The sequence below is a fragment of the Tympanuchus pallidicinctus genome, unplaced genomic scaffold (genome assembly GCF_026119805.1).
Source record: "Tympanuchus pallidicinctus isolate F22 unplaced genomic scaffold, pur_lepc_1.0 scaffold17, whole genome shotgun sequence".
NCBI classification, from domain to species: Eukaryota; Metazoa; Chordata; class Aves; order Galliformes; family Phasianidae; genus Tympanuchus; species Tympanuchus pallidicinctus.
Window position 1 is genome coordinate 5,381,705 of NW_026294690.1, and position 21,148 is coordinate 5,402,852.

A 21,148-nucleotide genomic window follows, 5' to 3' on the forward strand; every position below is an offset into this window, starting at 1 on the left:
AAGCATCACCTCTCTGTGAGGGAAAGGCGACTGAAAAAGCACTGAGAATTTAAACCACGTATAAAATACAGAAAAATAAGTTTATCTCATCCATTTTTCCACATCTGCATGCCAAGATGACTTCTGAAAATATTCCCACATTACACCAGAGACAATCAAAATATTTTCATAATATTTTCCATACTTTCAAACAATGAAAAAATCCCCCTTATCCCTTCACAACTAATTTTTCTTGTGAAGTACAAATTCATTTGTTGTTGATAAATTTATGAAGAATTCTCTTTCAAATGATCTGCACCATTTTCATTTCTTGTCTAATGAATTCTACAATCCAAATAGACAGTTTTATTGTTGTTCACTTTACAGTGCATCTCATATCCTGGGCTGAGATTAAGTCAAGCATAACTGCTTTTTAATTGAATCTTCTAGCAGAGAAGTTTGTGAAAAACAAAATAGGGAGATCAGAACATAACTCTAATAGATATTACAAAATCAGAATGACATACTGTGATAGCAAATCACCCTGAACTGGACAGAAAGCTGGTATAATTTGAAGGGTTCAGAAGCTCTGTCCTGCAGCACATATTCCAGTATCACTGTAGATATGAGTTACCTTTTCAGATAACAGTTCTAGATAATTCTGTCCCATAATTATCCATTCTGAGTTTATGCAATCAGGAATGCATAATTGCAGTACTGCAATGGGTAAAGAACATCTTGATACTGCCCTTTGTCCTGTAAACACAAAGCATGTATACATAGCACTACTGTGCCAGAACACTTCCCTCTACTGCAACTGTCAGTGCAAAGACTCCTGTCTGGATCTCGGCTGTGGCAGATCCATACCCTGCATTCATTCACTGCCTATCTAAGCCACATGGACTAAAAAGTGACCAATAATGAGGAAGGTGCAGAATGAGAACTGGAGTAACAGAGCAGCCTGATGATACAGAACATACAGAATCCTGCTTCTAAACACAGCATTGTAAGCTTCCATCACGCACTTCAGCAACTACTTCTTTCAACGAAACCAGGATACTGAATTCTCTAAAATAAATGGTATTGCAATGTAGAACTTAAGTCTACAGTTCGTGTCACCCTAACCAATTGTTATTTTCTTAGATCTCTATTTGAGTACCGTTCATGAAATTATCTGATACAGGAAAAACTCTCAAGTTAATGTTGGATAATTGTCAAACATATATGTATGTACAGGGCTGACATCTCTACAGTTTGCTCCAAAAGCAACACCTTATTTCCACGCAAACTGCAACAGACAAAAGAGCACAATAACATGATTTCATAGAGCATACTCCCAGCTACAAAAACACCATTTTTTACACAGTAACAACCATTAGCTCTGCATTCTTGACAGCAATGAACTGGAGCCTGCACACCATGGTCTTAAACACCTGCATTAGTGGAGGTAACCCACTGTCACTACCAATAAAACTCACCACCCACCCCCTCTGTGCTCACACCCACTGTTTGGTCCCCATCAACGTTCAGCAAACAACTTCATGTCAGTAGTAGGTGTTTTTTTTTATTTTTTGCATGGAAGAATTCAATTCCACCCATTTGCTTCATACACACTTTCATGTCAGATGCCATTCTGTCAGACTGCCCCTCTGCTGCCATCTGTCACATGGCAACAAAATGTAATGGAATATTGTTGGGAAGGTTCAACCTCTACTGCCAAATTACCCACATCTGCCCTGATGTCGCGAGCAAAAAATAGGAGGCACTGGTCCTGGAGCAGCCCTCATAGCTATTGGGAGAACCTCCATCCCCACCATCTACAAATTTATCTGTTTATCAAAATAAAGGCAGTTATTAAAGTTTACACAAGCTTGATTTGTGGATTCTAATCTCACTTCCACAAAGATGGATCCTGATTTCTTTCATAGTTTCCACTATTATTTTGAAGCATTTGAGGTCAAACGCACATCAAGGCGAATTTTTTGTGAATACGTGTCGGTTTGGATTCTCCCAGATCTCTCACTACTCCTCATGTAAGGCAGTAAAACAGAAAAGGCAGTTAATTATTTCTTGGAAACTGCCAGACACACACTATCTGTATTACAAATCAAATTCATTTCACCAGAGCAGCAAGACGTGACAAGAGACACGTATGACACTTCACACAAATATGCAGTTCAACTAGAACTGATAAAGAGCTCAAATTATATATATGTGTGTATATATATGTGTGTGTGTGTGTGTTTATATATATATATATATATATATATATATATATAAATAGACACACAATCTATTATGTACTATACACATACACCTTATAAAACCACAATAGTACTGATGCATAATCATTATTTTATATGCTTACAGAAAACATGCATAGCTGAACTGGACAGACAGCTGTGAAAATTCTGTAGGTTGCCAGTGGGCTGAAATACAAGTCTATCATGCAGATATCCTTACTGTTGGGATAAGAACTGTGTGATCACATTTTTATTTATTCCATATGCAAGTCTTCTTTCTGCTCTAGAATACACAACTGCACCATTGTAGTATTTTGTTGCAGTTAATTATATTTTCTTCTTAAGAAAAACTGGATGCATTAAGAAAAAAAATCAAGCCCCAGTACATTTATTTGCCTCAAGTGCAAGCAAGATATTTCTGTCATCTCTACTAAAAGAATAAAATCATGTAAACATAAAAAGAATTAAGTCAATATATTAGTGCAAGCATCAGAAAGGCTTTGTTAGTTTTGTAGATCTGTAATCCCATTTAACTATTGTAAGCTCTTTATTATGGGTTAGAGGTTATCGAGGTTATCCCTTCCAATATCAAAAAGGACACGGAAAAGAAACCATCAAATATTCAGTCTGCCAAAAAGACACATTATTTCACTCACCACAGCAATACCTTGAGTTTCCTCAAGATCCACACTGACAACACTTGCAACACTTGTATTGACGAAAAAATATCCAGAACCTTCTTTGATGAACAGTTCTGCCTGCAAAGAAAAGCACCCAAAATAAGACTATGCATCTTCCTAGCACTTTGCTAAAACTTGCACATCATAATTCTTGATGCTTTCCTCCCTCAATTAAATAAGCAGTAGAGTAAATGCTTACTTGAACGTCAGGATGATTGTAAATGGAGACATCAGTAGGGCTGACTTTTACATCTTCCACTAATATCAGTTCAATAGTGGCAGACACTGGTAGAAGAGATTCATACTGAAAGAAACAATTCCATTTACCATGTGTTACAGCAAACATTAAAAAATTAAAAAACAGTGCAAGTATCTTGTACATGCAAGAAAGGATGCTTAATGCAGATGAACAAAGAGCCAGATTGGAAAAGTTTGTTAATGGAATGTCCAAAAGACCAGATGATTAGTTCAGCTGCTAACTTTCTTCTCAGCTGCAAGATTTCTACATCCCAAGTCATTTACAGGACATGATGTCAAATTCTGCATCTTTGTCCATGCCAACAAATGAAGGCCTATGTATCAAGATCTAGCAGGATCAATTGTGTCTGATATGTGATGATAGGATATTAACTCAGAAATACATTTTAAGTTCATATAGGACAATTAAGTACAGAGAAATAGCGTTTCCTGCTATTTCAATATCTTTCTAGGATTCTTTGTAGCAAGCAACCATAATAAATTCATATATAAATGCATAAACACTGGACCAGATGCAAATCCAATCATTCATTTGTAACAACATTAGCTTAGAATGGGAAAATGCTTTTTAGAGGAAGTTAGTATTACGTACCCATTTCACCTTATTAGTAGAATTATTTCCTTGATGTAGAAAGGATGTTATCTTTCCCTAATGAGATAATGACTGTTCCACTTAAACATGGAACAGTGATTAAGACATCTTAATATACCCCCAATAGATTTTTGAGGTTTTTTGTAAGAAAAAACATTAAACATGGATAGTTTTGAAAGCAGAATACAGAAGACCACTTCTACTACATCTGAAAAAAAGCCAGTCATCTAATTTACAAAAACACCACATAAGCCCACAGTAACTGCTGTAGAAATTATGTTGACAGCTACTTTTCAACCAGCGAAAGGATTCCTCCAAAACACAAAGACAAGAACATTAAGAGAATTCTTAGACAAGAGCAATAAGAGAACTAAGGACCATTTTGCACACATAAATTTCACAACGAAATAAAACAAGTATCCCCAAATTTGAAAGTATTTGAAAGAGATTCATGTTTTTAGTTATCTCTAAGAATAAAAAAAGAATATTGAATACTGCTTTAGAAAAGCAGAGTACAGAAAATTAAAAAGTGATTGAAGAACACTTGGTACCCTTCCTATAACTTCTTAAGAGATACCAAATCAAGTATCTCAGGTGGTAAAGTATGATCCCTATAACCTAGTAACCATCAGTGAGTTACAGTATAAGCAGCACAGCTTCACCGATTTGCTGAAGACCGAATAAAACCAAAACTAGATGAAGCAGCAGTCTGTAACTTTGCCCAAACATCACAGTGAAGAAAAAAAGAATTGGAGATATTTTATATTGACAGTAGAACAGAATGGAGAGGGAAAAAAAATTCAAGAAAAGCTATGAACATTGTAAGGTCTAGTGTTATTAATCTGCCTTCAGAACTATTCATGTTATGTCCAATTTTTAGATGGCTAAGCACTGAGGAAACAAATACACAAACAACACATTAAGCATTGAGAGGAAACAGGGATAAAAAAAACCTCTGTGTACCGGTGTTTTTACTTTAGCTGCCTTGAGATGAGACCGTTGGTATCCTGTTGCAGTTGCAGAGATAGCAGTAGTTCCAGACTTGTGATGAACTAGAACAGTTTGTAAGCCTGGAACCAAGTGAAAAGTGATATAAATCCTATTATGAGGGAAGAAATATACAAAGTGGACACTCAATCTCTTCCACTGTCATTCCAAAAGACAAGGAGTTTCTTCCCTAAAGACACACTTGGACTTGTCTGCTGGTTTTTGTTAATTAAAACATACTTTAAAAATGTACATTTAGAACAAGTTGAAATATGATTTCACATGGCATAAATTTCTTTAATTAACATAACATTACCATATAGATTTAATCCTGGCCTGTTTCAAATAATGAAATGCTCACTTAAACTAATTTGTACCATGCATTTTCCTTTGACCACTTCCATCATCCTTCAGGGTTAGTTCCATTGGCATATCAGGCTCAATATTAGCTAAAGATGGTTTTGTTGATTCCCAGATAACACTAAGAGAACTGAAGTTATCAAATTTACTGCCATGCTGGTCATAAGCAGCCAAATCCAATACTGGATTGCGATAATTTGAAACAGGAACCTGAAAAAGAATAAATATTTTGATCTGAAAAGATGCAAGAGGATTTTTAATCACTAAAAGAAAAAAACAACTAAATTTGAGTTTCATTAAATTCATTACATCACTCAGTACATGAGTTATGTTCACTAAAATGAGCCATCACTGCTAAGTCTTTAACTGGACTTCAGATACAAAGGTTTGGGTTTGTTTTTTTTTTTTTGCATGTTTTTTTTCTTTTTAATCAGTGAAATCCTTTAAAATAAAACCAAACGACACCCCTCACGTATACTGCCTTTGGAATTCAAAAGAATGAGAAGTGTTGCCATTAGTCAGTCAGAAGACAGGCATTCTAATTGTTTACCCAGTGAAATGTGTTAGCAATAGCAGAGCTCTGAAGTAGCTCAACTCCTGACACACTGAGAGCTAGAAAAACAAGTAAACATGTCTACTACATAGAATAAATAACAAAAAATGATTCATCAGCTCTATATTCATTGCAGCTTTATCAAACTAGGGTGACTTGCACGTATGCTTAGCAATATGATGAATATGATGAAACAGTTCACATGGCAGAGAACTGACAGCATTCATTTGGACACAGGAGAAAAAAAATTCACGCTTGATATTCTACACGTTGTCTGTGTACTGCAACCCAAATTTTCAAAGCTAAATAATGCTCCTGATGCCAAACAACACACTGCATACACTATATAGATGCTTGCATGTCAGTGTTTGCCCCTCTACTAATAGGAGGCACAAAACACATACTTGTGATAATACGTGCATCATAAAACCTGCCTCTACATACTAAATGGAATATTCAGATTAGGATGAAATGATACAAGGAAAAAGACTTATTTGTAAACATCTGCTGGAAACATGCATACTCCCACCCCTTTTTTTTTTTTTTGTTGCTGTTACAAAAGTTCAACCTGTTTTCCTTCTCTCATTCCTTTCTGCTCAGCCCATGTTTTCAGACAGGTCAGAAAGGCTTCTCACAGTGCTTCTTTTGTGAGAAGCCATTATCCATATGCTTCTGCATACATTCTATTTTCTGATAAGGCCCCCTTATGAAACTTTGAAATAACTACTGCAGGAAACTCACATTCAGACTGATCTCTGCAAAAGCAGACAATGATACAAGTGTAGTTACTGCTACCCTTGCAATTTCAAGTCAGCTGTTTTGTTTCTAATGTGGAAGTCCAAACACTGATTTAAGTTACAAGAACACATTCTTTTTCTGTTACATTTCTTAGACTTACCACTTGCTTGTTTTGTTGCAGCAAAGGACAGGAGAGATCAAGCTGAGGGCTTCCATAAATAGGAGTCAAAGTGAGTCGTGAAGGGACAGCACAGATAAATTTCACAACAGCAGGCTCAACTGCTGGAAAAGGGTTGGTCATAGTGGGGTTGTTTCCAACTGTTAAAGCAATAACCTACAAAATCATCAAGACAGATAAGCGAAGAGAGAGAAGATGAGTACCAGGCTCAGGCATGTTCTGTTTTATGTATACTGTTATACTTTGGTGTCACAACAAGCAAAGCGTGATCCTTGTGGACTTTACCAACGAAGACACAATAAGATATAAAAGCATAACACATTTCAAGAAGAGTTCTATATCTATATATATAATCAATATATTGTTCCTGGAAACTTTTCCTAGGAATTAATGTTCATTATTATCTAACTTGATGGAGAAAAGTCTTACATAAACTAAAAACCCAACTGGCAGAGCTTTTTTTTCTTGTTGATGCGAATGCAGAACAGCAAACAGACAATATTTACGGCCAGTTAAATATTTCCAAAATATTCTTTATTTTACACGCCCTCTTTAGCGCTCAGCAACGCAGGCTGTAAGCAGAGAAGGCTACCACAGCAGGCTGAGGCACTCAGGCCACCTGCCTGACCCACCTCTGTGCTATCACCTGCCAGAGCCATACAGATGTGATCTCTTCTGGACAACACTGGGGACCGACAGCCAACACATCCACTATCACAGGCAACAAAATGATGTTTGCACCTTCCTGAATTTGCATGAACTGAAATAGCTACACTTTACACAGTATGTGCTGAGGAAAACATTTCATCAATTTGGCAGCACTCTGAAATGCTCACGTTTCAAAATTGAGAAACAAACAGGAGGAAAAAAATGGAATCAAAACCAAATGCTTTATAAACTGGCCAATGTAAGCAAAGCAGAACAAATTACTTCTGCATGATGGAGAAGAGACCAGGTGCAACATGACTGCAGCCATTCACATGACTGTTATTTGTCTGAATAAACACAATTACGCTGGCAGATAACCAGGTGCAGGTGAACAGGTCAGACTGAACAGTCAGTCTTCTGCTACATTCCTATTTATGCAAACTGAAATTAGCTGTGGTAATTAGGATCTGTTCTAAAGCATTCTAAAACATAAGGTTACTGTAACTTGGCTTTATACTGCAATAAACTCATCATAAGCCACTTTATAACATAACATTATGAAATACTCTAAAGCCTGTATCAGCATCACAATGAACAAAACAGATAAAGAACGTACTTATGTGAGTTTTATACTGGCTTTTTATAAAAACTGGAGCTACACAGCATTTCAGAGGTATATTGTATCAGATCTGGTCAAAGCCTGTTCTCAGCTGCTTTGGCTCCATGTCTGATGGAGGATGATACAAACGCCTTCTAGTACTTACTTGCTCTCCCAGGCTTTTGCAGGATACTTGAACCCAATGCTGGATGTTATTTCGAGACATAGGAGGTGCAAATAAAGACAGACCAATACTTTCTGTATCTTCGGCCGTGACGTTCCTAAAGAACTTTGAAGGCTCTTGGACCCATGGTCTAGGTCCTCCCTCAAATAAAATATCTTTAGAGGAACCCAGAGTCACTAAAGCAACTGATGGAGGATCAACAGTCTAGAATGAATGACAGTTCAAGATTAATAATGTCATGGTTGAGTATTTCAATTGTTCTTTGCAAAAGAAACTTCTAGTCAAAGTGCTACGTTTGTCATTTTGATTAAGCTATGATTTTGCCATGCAATGGGTTGTAAACCTGATTACTTAAGAAACAAGCAGCACCAAAACAATTACTTATCACCTACTTGAATTTTTTGCTCAGATTCTATTCAGTGAAGGATACAGAAAGAAGTTATCTACATTCCAACATCATCTCTTTCATGATGAGGTACCACAAGAGTAAGACCCTGAATATACTTCTCTGAGCAAGAAATAATACTTTTTTTTTTAATGGATGGTACTTGAATGAATGAAGTAGTGTAGTGAAGTAGCACTCCCAGTTGACAGTGCTCTCTGGCACAGTTCTGAGCACATTATTTTTCTACAGAACTTTTACTTCAAACCTCTACAAGAAATTCCAGATTAATGTGTATCATCAGGACAGTCTGTGCTGTTTATCATCACAGAAATTAACTTAGTGTGTTAATACACAATGCCAATTTCTAGTTTGCATTCCATAACCTCATTTTAGTTAAGATTTTAGTAAGAAATAAATAACAGCTAACAAAGAATGGTCCAATTCTTCCCATGGGTGCCTTCAGAAAGGAAGAGGGCAGAGGGAAGAGCTGACATAAAGGTATCGCTTTTCTTCCATTTACTCCCTGGTTATATTTGCAATGCAAAGGTAAAAGTCCAATGGAAACTAAGATTCCATCTTCAGTGTCTGCCTGCCCTTTGGCTCCTGCTTGTTTTTCCCCTACTTTTTACACTATAAATTCTTTTATGATAGATATCTCACAGACAAATGCATACATCCTCTATTTCTGGGCATTGCAAATATTTCATTCTATAGAAAAAAGGGAAAAGAATGTGGTAACCATTGTTCTCTACTTTAAAGAAAAAAATCTTCACTGTATCTAAGCTTATCTAAGCCCAGATTTAGAAGTCATTACCTTTACTTTTTAAGCACATAAAACATAAGTATACATTTAAAATTGCACTTAATCTATTCTCCTTGCCAATGTACCTTGGTTTTATTGAGTAATCTAGAATCATTTTATGTCTTAACATTATATGTGAAAAGTCAAGCTATAATGCCCCACGGGGCTTGCTAGTATTTACTAGCACACAGAAGAATAAACGTAGTCTCCATAGATGGGAAATTGGAACACAATGATCCAAAACAAACCAAATGATTTTTTCCTGTTAATCAACCATTCACCACTTTTTGTTTTTTTTTTTTTTTTAAATGTACTACTTACATAATATCAAATTGTAGTTCATCACTTAAAGGTATTTCAAGGTATGGATTGATTTAGAAACAGATCAGACTTACTTTTAATGGTAGATAAGCAGCAATGATGATGCTAGCACTGAGGCGGACGTGAGCGTGGGTGTAACTAACAGCAAGTGTTGTGTATCCTTCACTTTCAGCTTTCACTCTGACTCCACTACAAAAATCAGCACTTGGCTTAAGTCTTCCTATCAAACAAATTAAAACACAAATATACATTTGGAGATAAATGCCTAAGCACTCTAACCTTAGCTCTACGTGGCTTTTCTAAGCAAAAGCATTTCTACCAGAAGTGAACTAGAGATGTGCTTTCCATCTGAGTAAGAAAAATGCTCACTTCCGTCTTCCATCTCAAATTCAGTATTTACTGAAGCATCTCAAAACTTATTTTCCCATTGTCCAAAGCAGGTCATGAATCCTTTCTCTGGTGTAAACTAGCGTGACTTGCTCTTGCTGCAGTACTTTCATTTTGTTGTTTTAAGATGAGCCTGGTGTTTAAGCACAAACAAGCTTTCAAAGCTTTCCTGCACAAAACACAGTGCCTACAGTTCAAGTTCTCTCTAGTTGAGGTTAAGTTACTTTCATGCTTACTCAGAGAACATTTTTGAGCGTGGGGATCTTTTTTCCCCTTTTGAAAAACAAAACAACATGCAGCACAACAGCACATTAGGCACTGATATTTAAAATAGCTGCCTCTCAGACAAACAGATGGTACAACACAGACTGGTTTTACTGGCTTGGTGGCAAATAAAAGAGCTCCCATACAAGAGATACTTGCAAAAATCCAATGGTACATCTGAATTACATACTGAATTAAGCAGATACAGGAGCAGCTCTGTAACTCAATGCCCACTTAGCCCAGAAATACTAACAGCATTCTCTGAAAATAACAAGCATATTCTATACTCACTACACTTTTTTTTTTTTTTTAAAGTAATCAGCTTAACAAACAGAGCTTTGGTAAAATTTATCAGCTGATCAACTTAATTCCTTGCAAGCAAACAATAGCATCTTTATAGAACAGAAAGCACTTCTGAACAAATAGGGGAAAACGATTTTTAATTTTAGCATCATGGCAGGTCTTCTAATGTATCTCAAACACTACCAGCTTTGTTACAGAAGCACATTAAAAATTCTGCATCAGTACAGAGATAATAGACAGCATGCTCTCCACTAAATTGGTTGCCAAAATGCTTTCAGAGTCTCTTAAGAAGTCAAAAATATCAAAGAGAAGCTCCACATAACAATACAAATGTTTTCAAAAACAAAACTGTATCTATTTCGATCCAGACCTCATAGGATCTATGATATCATAGACATATCTAGGAACACACAACAATTGAAACATTGATTTAAAAGAGATACAGAAGCACCTGAGAAAAGGGGTTAAATCACCTTGAAGTGGTCGGAACACTCCACGATTTTCTACTTCCACAACTAGATCAAAGTGTGAACAGTCACTTAGTGGGACTATCTCGCCTGTTTCAATGTTGGTTAGACCATTAATCCTCAGAGGCAGCTCCAACATTTGGCCAACCCGTGCCTCAACTTGACACGGTACGAACTCCATCCCGCTAGGTTCAGTTACATAGACCTGAACAGGAAAGAAACATGACAGCAAGGCATAAAAGCTACAAAAAGGCACCAGGAAAAAGAAGATTCCAACATGTTCTCCTTATTTTAACTCTTGTAGGCATCTCCCAGCTACTGAATTCTCCTTGATGGCTAAAAGTAATTTCTCCCAGTTTCCAACTTGCTGCTGTGTTTTTACCTGACACAAAAAGGTATTGTGGGAAAAAAACATGAAAAGCTTGTTGCTATTTTAGTGATCTTATCCCTTAAAATTTCAATATCATATCATTTTGGTGATCCCTCTACCAATACTTGTAATATTCTTGCTCCTGCTGTATTAAAGGTAAAGTGAGGTTTAAGGTGTGTTATTTGCCAGAGGTATCGTCCCCAGCTGGGTCAGGTTTAGTATCCAGCCTTGACTTGCACAGTATAAACATCTGAGCTAGACTCAACACAGCTAGCAAGGCTCCCCAGCCTGCACCTCTCACAGCAACACATCTGTAGAAGTTTAGAGAACTAAAGGCCTATTCTTCCAAAATAATATTTCCTTTTTCATTTTCATGCATTTCTGTCGGCAAAACATTTTTAAAGGTCTCCAGGACTTAAAGTTCCCCTACTAAGGTCAGGAATCTAAAATAAGTAACCAGATTTCTAGTGCCTAATCTTACAACCTTCTGCATCAGCAAGTAATCCTTATGCCAGAGATACTTTTGAAATCAAAAGGATTACTTCCTAAAATAACACTGGTAGAAATCGATCCTCATGTTCATATCTGATGCTGACAACCTCTCTTAACTCCATTGTTATTCTAATTTGCAAGTGTTTCCATTAATGTTGTAGAATATATCTTTGACTGCACATTTCAAAACAATCACCATGATCAAAGTGTTTCATTTGTGATGTCTTAGCTCCCTAACCAACTGCAAACAGCTTGAAAGATGGAATATTGCATCATATGGTAGAGTTGAAATTGTAACCTTTGCAGAACACAGCTAAATATTCCTAAAATTTGCTCACTGAAGTTAGTAAATACGATTCCTGCCAGTAATTCTATGAAGAATGTAATTCTGAGCACAAGGACAAAGGCATTCAAAAATAACCTATTCAGGTTATGCAATACACTGCTCTGAAAGCTCACAGAGAGAGAAGTATTTTTTTCCTGACTCTGAGATTTTGATTTATGCTCAAGGATAAGAAGTTGCAACTGAAAATCTTCATTATTCCCGCATTTCCAGCTGATAACTGCCACGCTGCTAACAAACAGCACTGCTAAAAGCCTGGGTTATTCAGGGAGCAAGCTTGTAAAAGTAAGTTTTAAAGACCAGAGTCATCATTTTAAGTATGAAATTCAATACCTATCTGAAATCCATCTTTCAGAATTGACATAATTAATCCACGCACTGAAATAAGTGCAAATTTGTCCCTACAACCAAAACAAAACAAACACAGTAACAACAAAAACAGCATTGGTAGCTGCAGTAGTTCCAAGTAAAACTTGGTTTGGAAATATATTTCCTAAAACATGCATACTAAAAAAAAAAAAAAGTACCTGCCTAAATAGCACTCTTCATTACGGGACAAATTCTGCAGTCCTGACCAAAAACATTTAACGCTGTCTGAAAAAAACTGTTATGTTGTGCTTCTGTTTTATCAGTTACAGCAGTGCAGCATGTAGCAACACATTACAATTATAAAGTATTTACTGTAAGTAATATTGAATACAATCAGTTTGTTCCCACCAGTTGCTAAATGATGAGCACGTATCCTGGAAGGAAGGTGCACTGCATCAGGGCTTGCAAGATGTGCTTCCTAAATGAACTGCTGCGCTCCATCACAAACAAAGACACCACTTTTGTAAAGCCACAGCCAGATGGAGGCTGTTTGCTGGCCTCAATGGTGTCCACTTGGCATAAACAAACCTATCTCACTTATGACCACAGTTCAGACAAAGTGTCTCTGGATCCCGATGAGTCTCACATGCTCAGCACACCAACTCTTAGTTTTACAGAGGTCAGGAGCAAAGTTCCTCTTTTCAGTCCAATTTCCATTCTAATGCTTAGCTCTTTGCTAAGGTATACATTTAAAGCACAAATTATAATGCCTGAATGCCACTTCACAGCAGTAATTATCAAACAGTGGTAATTTTAGCTTTTTGCCATTTTAAAGTGTCTGACAACTCTGAACAGCTAGATGGGAGTAAGCACTGACACAGTTTCATTAACAAAAGTGGTTTGTATCCAAAGGACACACTGAAATATTTCCCAAGTGTTATTCCTCGTTTAGAGAATAAAGGTATTTAAAATTGTATTTAGAGTAACGGGTAGCAAGAGCAGCTTCTTCACCTACCCTTGCACACACTTTCCTGTGGGTAGATGTCTTTTCCTTACATCATATACTTATCACCGTGACAAAATGCTAATAGAATGTGATACACACAGAGACGAAAAATCCATCTCAGAATGGGTATTTTTCATTCTTATTCTCTCCTATGCATCTGTAAGATTATTTTTCCTTGACCAGTTCTGGTATCTATGTTATTATGTGGTGTATAGTATTCCAGACACTTTTTCAGGCAGGAATTTCCTTGTACACCTTGATGATACCCATCATCATTTTCATTAAAGGACTTCTTACCTAATGGACTTCAGTTAAGTCCACTTCTTATCCTCCAAAATGCATTTTTTGTTTGGCTTGTCTGCTTAGATTGCTTTCCAATAGCTGTACTCAAGAGCAATGAGGGAAAATAAAGTTTTACCTTCATTTCACCATAATGCAATGGATTCTGAACATCAATTGCCTGAATAATACTGATGCCAATATCACTTCCAGTTGTCATTACTCCTTTGACTGTCACTGTAGCAACTGCCTGGTTAGAACAAGACCAGCTGAAATTTCCACTTCCACCATGAGCCTAGAAAACAAAGAGAAAACCTGGCTGTCAAGGCTTTGACTACGTTGCAGGAGAAGCGAGGAACACACTGAACAGCAATGCTATTACTCCAGAAATAAGTAGAATAACTCCTCAGAACTTTCAAATAAGCAAGATCAAGTACAAGATGAAAAGATTACCACTCTTATTCAATTTATTTCTGATTTCTTTAAGCACATAGCCTATCTCACCAGTGCTGCTAACCCAAATATATCTCTCAGCTGCGGAAATCTGATGCTGACAGCCCTCAGTAACTGATACTGCTTGGACTCAGCACATCATTTCACAAGCTGCCACAGCAGAGGCCTGGCACATGGGATTACTGTCCTTCTGAAAACTCCACTACTTTCCTGTTGCTGACAGCCAAAGTGCCAAACCAACAATTCAGGATCTCAGAGCTGCCAACCTGACACTTTGTACTGATCAGCTTCTGCCAATAGAAATGGTTAGGGATCTAAAGGGAAGATAAAAGAAGAGGGATAAGCAGGGAATGAATGGGACAGTGAGAAAAAAGAAAAAACACCTATACATCTACATCGCTTCTTCGCATTACTACTTTGTTTTATGCTGAAAGAGGCACATCTACCTGCAGCCATGCAACTACTGTTATGATCCTCACAGTGCTCATGGCAAGCACAGGAAGTTTGTATACATATCTATTGCTCTTAAACAGCTTTTTGTGCTGTGTTGGTTTTTGTTCTTTTTTTGTTTTGTTTTTAAATAGGGACTTTCACACTCCAAAATAAATTACAAATTTCAATCAGAATGGAAACTAGGGTGAATACTGCAACAATCTTTTGTTTATATGGCTTTTTTCATTCCTTTAGCTTCCTTTGCTCTAATCCATTTCATAAATCAATGAATTTGAAATAAATGTGTTGAAATGAGAAGATTAAATCTTGCTTAGAAGTAAGGTGTGGAAACTACATCTAATTTGGAACAGCCTGCTAATAGCTTCCACACAGAGAGGGGGGAAAAAGGGGAAAAAACCAAAACAGTTCTTTTCCCTTCTTTGTTTTCCACAAGCACATGCCCAACCTGATTACAGAAAGAGCACGAAGATAAACAGAAAAACAGGTAAGACACATGGGACGTGGCAAGAAATGTTTACTTAAGGTTCACAGCATCGTGTAAAGATATTTTCAATTATGACAGGAAAAAGAGCAAATAAAAAAAATAAAGCCCAATTCCTAATAATTCTGTATTCTTAACTCTTTCACACAGATCAGATGCATTACTACATTTTCTTTCTAGCTGTCAGTTTGCACCAACAGAGAATAAACCAACTTCCATTTCAGTCTAATTGCTACCCACAGCTGAACTTCACAAACTGTTACCAGACAGGACAATGCTCTCACTAGGAAAAATGACCTACACCTTGAAATCCATGTGTTGAATTTCACAAGACAGCACTTCACTTCTCCCATGCAGGTCAGGAAATATCTTCATACTATTAATTTTTAAATAAGCAGTAGCGATAGAAGCAATCTTATTAGCACAGATATGAATAAAACAACCAATAACAGACAGCTAAAAAGTCACTCTGATACCATCTGGAAGGAGTTACGGAATTTCGTTTGATCTAAAAATCCCTTTCACCTTATTTTCCAGCAAGTCTGTTCACCGATTCAAAGCAGCCTGACTCAAAAACTATTGAGTAGAAGGCAAGAGCTGACCTACAGGCTGGAACAACAATCAAGCTGTGTGCTACTGTAAACAACCATGAGTACAGTTGAACATGCAGACTGAGAAAGTATTCTCAGTTTTGGTAAATACAAACTAATTTAAATGTTGGGAGGGAAAAGAAAGATCTTTTAAAATGAAAAACATCACAGGAAAGTAAAACTATCGATGCAGCTTATCTGAATGACATGAACTAGTGCTCTCTAGTGAGAAGTTTGATTATATATAGATAAGGTGAGAAAAGTATTATAAAGGAGATGGAAAACAGAAAAAGCACATTTGCTTCCCACCAGCTGGGCTCCAGTGCAAATCATGAAGTATAGAAAATGTGTATTTGTGCTAAGAATTTTTACCACACTCTGCTGGCACGGTTGGGTATAGCATGAATGAAGCAAAAACGATCCCACAAAACAAAAATGCAGATGAGGAGAACGTTCAATTAAATGCCAATAACTTCAGATTTATAATAGGGAATGCAATTTGATCCTTAAGAGATTAATCTGCTACTTTAAACATCACCAGTCCTACTGTCTGATTTTGTACCCTCTTTACTTGAAACTCAGCACTTCTTCATGCTGAAACAAAGGCAGGAACTGCGCCTGAAACACCTGAGTGCAGGATCTTGGGGTTGCTGCAATACATGAGAGAGGACAAGCCACCTGCCTTACAAAGCCTATGAAAGGTTTGGCAACATGGGAACAAAGACACCACATAAAAACTGTTAAGAAAAGTCCTTTAGAAGGGGATACTGTAAATGAAGCCATCTTTCCTTTCCTGACACTTTTTATTACAAGATACACTGAGAGTGAAGGATACTGATGGCAAAGTTTGGTAGCACGTTGCTCATTCATCTTGCTTGGTTTTTTGTGGTCTCTTCATACTCCATACTTCCATCCCTTTACACAGAGAACGGCAATCTCCAATTGTTACTATAGAGTTTAATACCTAGGATATTTTCTGCAATTCCAAACTACTCCACTGAGCACAAGTGAGGGGGAAACAGAAAGTGAACAAAAGATAGAGGTAAAAGGATGTATATTTATTAATTACAATGCACATTAATTTCTGCAAAGAGCATCCAACAAAATTCTACCAAATAAAATTTTGGATATCACTGTGCATGAAGGATCCAAAGTCAGTTCTACATAAGTAGTTAAAGTGGTTACAGGCCTCACTGCATCTGCTTCAGCAATGCTTTCTGCATTTGGATATTCTTTGGCATACCTGTATCGTATACTGGTAGACTCCTGCTTTTGGCTGCCAAGGAAATGTCAAAATGCTGGGTGAAAGAACTATTGGAACATAAATTTCAACATCTTGCTGGTTTCGCACTGGAGCTGGTAATGTATGAACACCTCCATCCTACAAAAAAAGAACAGCACAGAATCACAAATGACATCATTGCACATCCTACAAATAACCTTCAGCCAACTCATTTAGGACATCTCAGATCGAAAGTAATTGTTAAGGATCCTTCCTGAACAACTCTTGTGAGCAGTCAGTCAGTTCATTCCAGTTACGCGTTGCTACTGTATTAAATGAGTAATATTACTACGAAGATTCAGGTGTCCACACTTCACTTATAGGCAAAGTGCAATCAGAAATGCTCTCACTACTGCTTTTCGAGGCATGGTCTAGAAAACTAATTTGTTAACTCCTCAATTCCATTTAGTCCTTGCTCACCCCGCTCTGCAAAGTGGAAGAAGAATCTCAGCCTAAATAATCCAGCTCATCTTGAATCTCAGCCCATCCTGGAACACAAGCTTCTGTAACTTCATAACTTTGCTATAACTGTGACCTTATAACCTTCTTGCACAACATACTGTTTCTTGCTGGATTCCTGAATGAAAATTTCAGAAGTTCTTACTGGCCCCCTCTGACACAGTAAATGAGTATGGCCCATCATACACAAGGACCAACCCTATCCTACTCAAGGATAATTAAGATTTCAGAGTAAATGGGTTGAAGTGTTCAGTCTTCCCAAGTTTCAAGCAAAAGCAAGTCACTTCCACACCACATGCCCTAAGTTAGCTATACATTTAGCAGCCTGCCCAACTAGCAGAAAGTTAATGAGTATTAATTTGAAGAAATTTTTAGGCTGATCTGTTTGGCAGATTTTCATTCCAGTTTAACATCACTTACCAAATGAGAGAAAACTTCCCAAAAGTAACTGAATGCAGAACAAGGCCAGAGTTTGATACTGATGATCCCACCACAATAAATTGTGAAATTCACTCAGAGAATGGTGAGAAGACCTTTGCACCTACACAAGGATACAGTATGTCCCACGTACAGGATCTAGCATGAAAAAATACATCAGTGCTGTGCACTGCTAGTGTAACAGGAGTTTGCCATCCATTTAGTAGCAAAATCCCACAGTGTTTATTCAAGCTAATCCTCTGTTGACAGTTTTCTTGAAGTAAGGATTTTAGAATTTGAAACCTGAATCTGTTTAATTAACAACCACTTAGACCCAGGAAATTTTTATCTTTTCTACGTCTGCCATCTGCTAAGTCTCCACTGTGCAAGTAAATTATTTTTAAGCCTACTGGAAACAACAGTACAGGTTTTTTTTAGAGACATACCTCATCCACTACTGATGTCAATGCAGCATCAATAATGGTCTGACCCTTCTTTATTGCTTTCACATAATGATATGATCCATTCAGAGATGACTTCAGGACCTCAAAATACTCCTCAGACAGCTTTGTATTAATTCGGATATTCTAAAATCATAGCATTAAATAAATATTGCCATGTGAAATTAGCATTAATGTTTTGCAGAAAGCCATAAATATAATAGCAATAAATGAATGAGAAAACTGCTCACTAATACAGTTCAAAGAAGCTCATCCGAAACTAAGAATTTTTCCATAGGAAAACAAAACTATACTTTTCAGACACAGCACTAACTCTACAGAAAATAATTACTGCTTATGATAACGACAAGAAATGTAAGTTAACATAGAAGTAGCAATATTTAGCACTAAAAATTCATATTTTAAAATGACAATATTAAGAAATTACATTTAAATACAAAATGGGAAGACCACAATTAACACATTTCTTCTGAGATTTGGCTGCAAATCAGATCTACATCTGAAGAAGCAAATAAGTACAAATTAACAATCAAAGAAACTCAATATCCTAAGCCATCATTTAATTAAATTATTTTGCTTGCAAATGAACTATTTCGATATTTTTCTAATAGTTTTTCAGGAGTGCCATATGCATGGTACCTAATGCCTACAATTTATCTCCTTGACTACCTAAACAACGACTGCTAGCTAGTCAACGCTTTTTCCATAATCAATTGCAAGGAAACTGCAAGTTCCTCAAGGGTATTATAAGCCTATCTCACATCTTTTCCATTAAGAATAGGAAAGATTGCCTCTACAAGGCAGGAAATTATTTTGGGCTGTAATCAAGTACAGCATTAGTACTGCTCTCCACAAATTTAATTTCCAGTGCACAGCCTATGCTGCATATTTGAAGCACATTTCTTCCAGTTTTTCTACAGCACTTACACTCTAATGGTCACTTTCACATGAATCACTGCTATACTTCAATCAAAAAAGAAAAAGGAAAGGAAAAGCAAGAAACAACAAGCTTTGAAAGTCATAGCTCTGTATAAAGGTGGCACTTAGAGAATTTTAAAGACGGATTTAGGAAACAGACACTCAGAAGTATATCAACATCTCACTTACATCAGATAAATACACCTTATTGCTTGATTTATCATACACTTCAATTGTAATTTCATAAAATCTGCCTGTTTCTAGGACCCATCTGTCACCTGGATGAACTGCAAATCCTACAAAACAGGAAATATTGAACAGCACAGACCAACATCCTCTATGCATTGAATACAAACACTAAAATTCTAGCTTTAGCCCACATTTTAAGACGTCCTTTAATTGTTTTAAGCTGCTTATTACAGATGAAAGCAAAACATTTACTGTTAAATCCATTTCACAAACACTCTTCCAAGATAAAGTCAGACAAGAAACAAAAGGGTGCACATAAAGAGAAAAACACCAACAGAAGAACAAAAGCAAATTACATTAAGCAGTGAGAAAAATTATGCCAGTACCAACCTAAATAACCAGGATTTACAACATAGATAGTGCTGTTTGGTAGCCTGGAAACACCTTGCATGCGAATACCTGAAATCTCAGTAAAGGAACACAAAATTTTTAATACAAGATCAGCATCTTCCTTTGGTTCCTTGTACCTGAGAGATTTGAAGCTACTTCTACACTAACAACAAAAATCATCCGAGCCACCCAGAAAAGGCATTGAGCATTTCAGAGATTACAGTAGAGAATCTAGTGCTCTAAACACAAAAATTAAATCAAGTCCCATCACATTCCCACACTGACTGAGGAGAACAGGCATGATTTCATTGATCTTTCTGTAGCCTCATTTCTTAGAAAATCCTAAGGATTAGGCTGCTCTTTTAAGATGGAATTCACAGCTGTACTGCTCTTCATGTCCCCACCAGGTGCTCCTGATTTTCAAGGCTGTTGGTACACATACACACCATTTCACCTCTCCGTGCTACAAAGGGAACAAAGTTTGTCTCCTGCCACAAGGATCTGGATGGAAAAGCATCACCTTGGAAGGATACTCTTGTGTCCAAGTATGAGATTAGTTTGCCCCTGCTGCATTGCAGTTACAATGGATGTTTCCTGGTCCAACCTGGCGACCGGCCAGGATGGGTCTCCCTCAGGGCCAAACACGTTGTTCTGGAGCTGCAGCTCATACTGATCAGACGGCATCATTAATTCTGGACATAAAACGAGACAACACATGAAACAATAAAAGCAAATATGTTAGTGTTTGGATGCCGCTAATTATCGCTGATTAATTTTTTATTGATGTCTAGAACACGCATTAAATTAGTATTTTTAATGGCTTGTAAAAATAGCGCTTCTGTGATCAACATGTGCACACACAAAAGTGAGCTGCCTGCTTTGTTTGCATTTCTTTGAAGTGCAATTTCCAACTGGTGTCACCCACTGCTCAGACCTAACATATAATTCGTTCCCAGCTTCAAAAGTGGTGACATTACTTTTTATCAGTTACTGATAATTTCTGCTGCTCCATCCTGTGCTACAAGCTGATGGCAGGCCTAGTAAAATACTTCATATCTAGCTGTTAGTTTTCTTTGTTTAAGGGAATTATTAACAGCACAGGCTCTTTGTAACAACAGAGGAAATTAGAAACTTCCACACCTGTAAGTGCAAGTAAAGCCAGCTGACCAACTCTTGTAGTAGTGCAAGAAACTCATTTGTCAAGAGGACAATCCCTGTTAGCAAAGGCACTACTCTCAATTCAGTTTAACTAAGAAAGTCAGACACAGTTTCTCTGTCAATGCAGAATCAGAACTACAGCACCAACCCTTCAGTTGCCCCCAGCTTTGT

The 21,148-nt window shown here is 37.0% G+C and overlaps 1 protein-coding gene across 1 annotated transcript in view; it reads right to left on the reverse strand.

Annotated features, from left to right (window-relative positions):
- The window catches only part of NUP210 (nucleoporin 210), a 61,229-nt gene that overhangs the window by 24,171 nt on the left and 15,910 nt on the right, over positions 1–21,148 (reverse strand). The window contains exons 7-20 of the mRNA XM_052679270.1: positions 20,353–20,511; positions 19,820–19,888; positions 19,430–19,536; positions 18,308–18,448; positions 16,947–17,084; positions 13,866–14,021; positions 10,934–11,132; positions 9,581–9,726; positions 7,981–8,202; positions 6,551–6,724; positions 5,117–5,309; positions 4,716–4,822; positions 3,102–3,206; positions 2,879–2,980 (exon numbers count right to left, since the gene is read on the reverse strand). Of these exons, the coding sequence (XP_052535230.1) occupies positions 2,879–2,980; positions 3,102–3,206; positions 4,716–4,822; positions 5,117–5,309; positions 6,551–6,724; positions 7,981–8,202; positions 9,581–9,726; positions 10,934–11,132; positions 13,866–14,021; positions 16,947–17,084; positions 18,308–18,448; positions 19,430–19,536; positions 19,820–19,888; positions 20,353–20,511 (2,018 nt within the window). The remainder of the gene's footprint in view (positions 1–2,878; positions 2,981–3,101; positions 3,207–4,715; positions 4,823–5,116; positions 5,310–6,550; positions 6,725–7,980; positions 8,203–9,580; positions 9,727–10,933; positions 11,133–13,865; positions 14,022–16,946; positions 17,085–18,307; positions 18,449–19,429; positions 19,537–19,819; positions 19,889–20,352; positions 20,512–21,148) is intronic.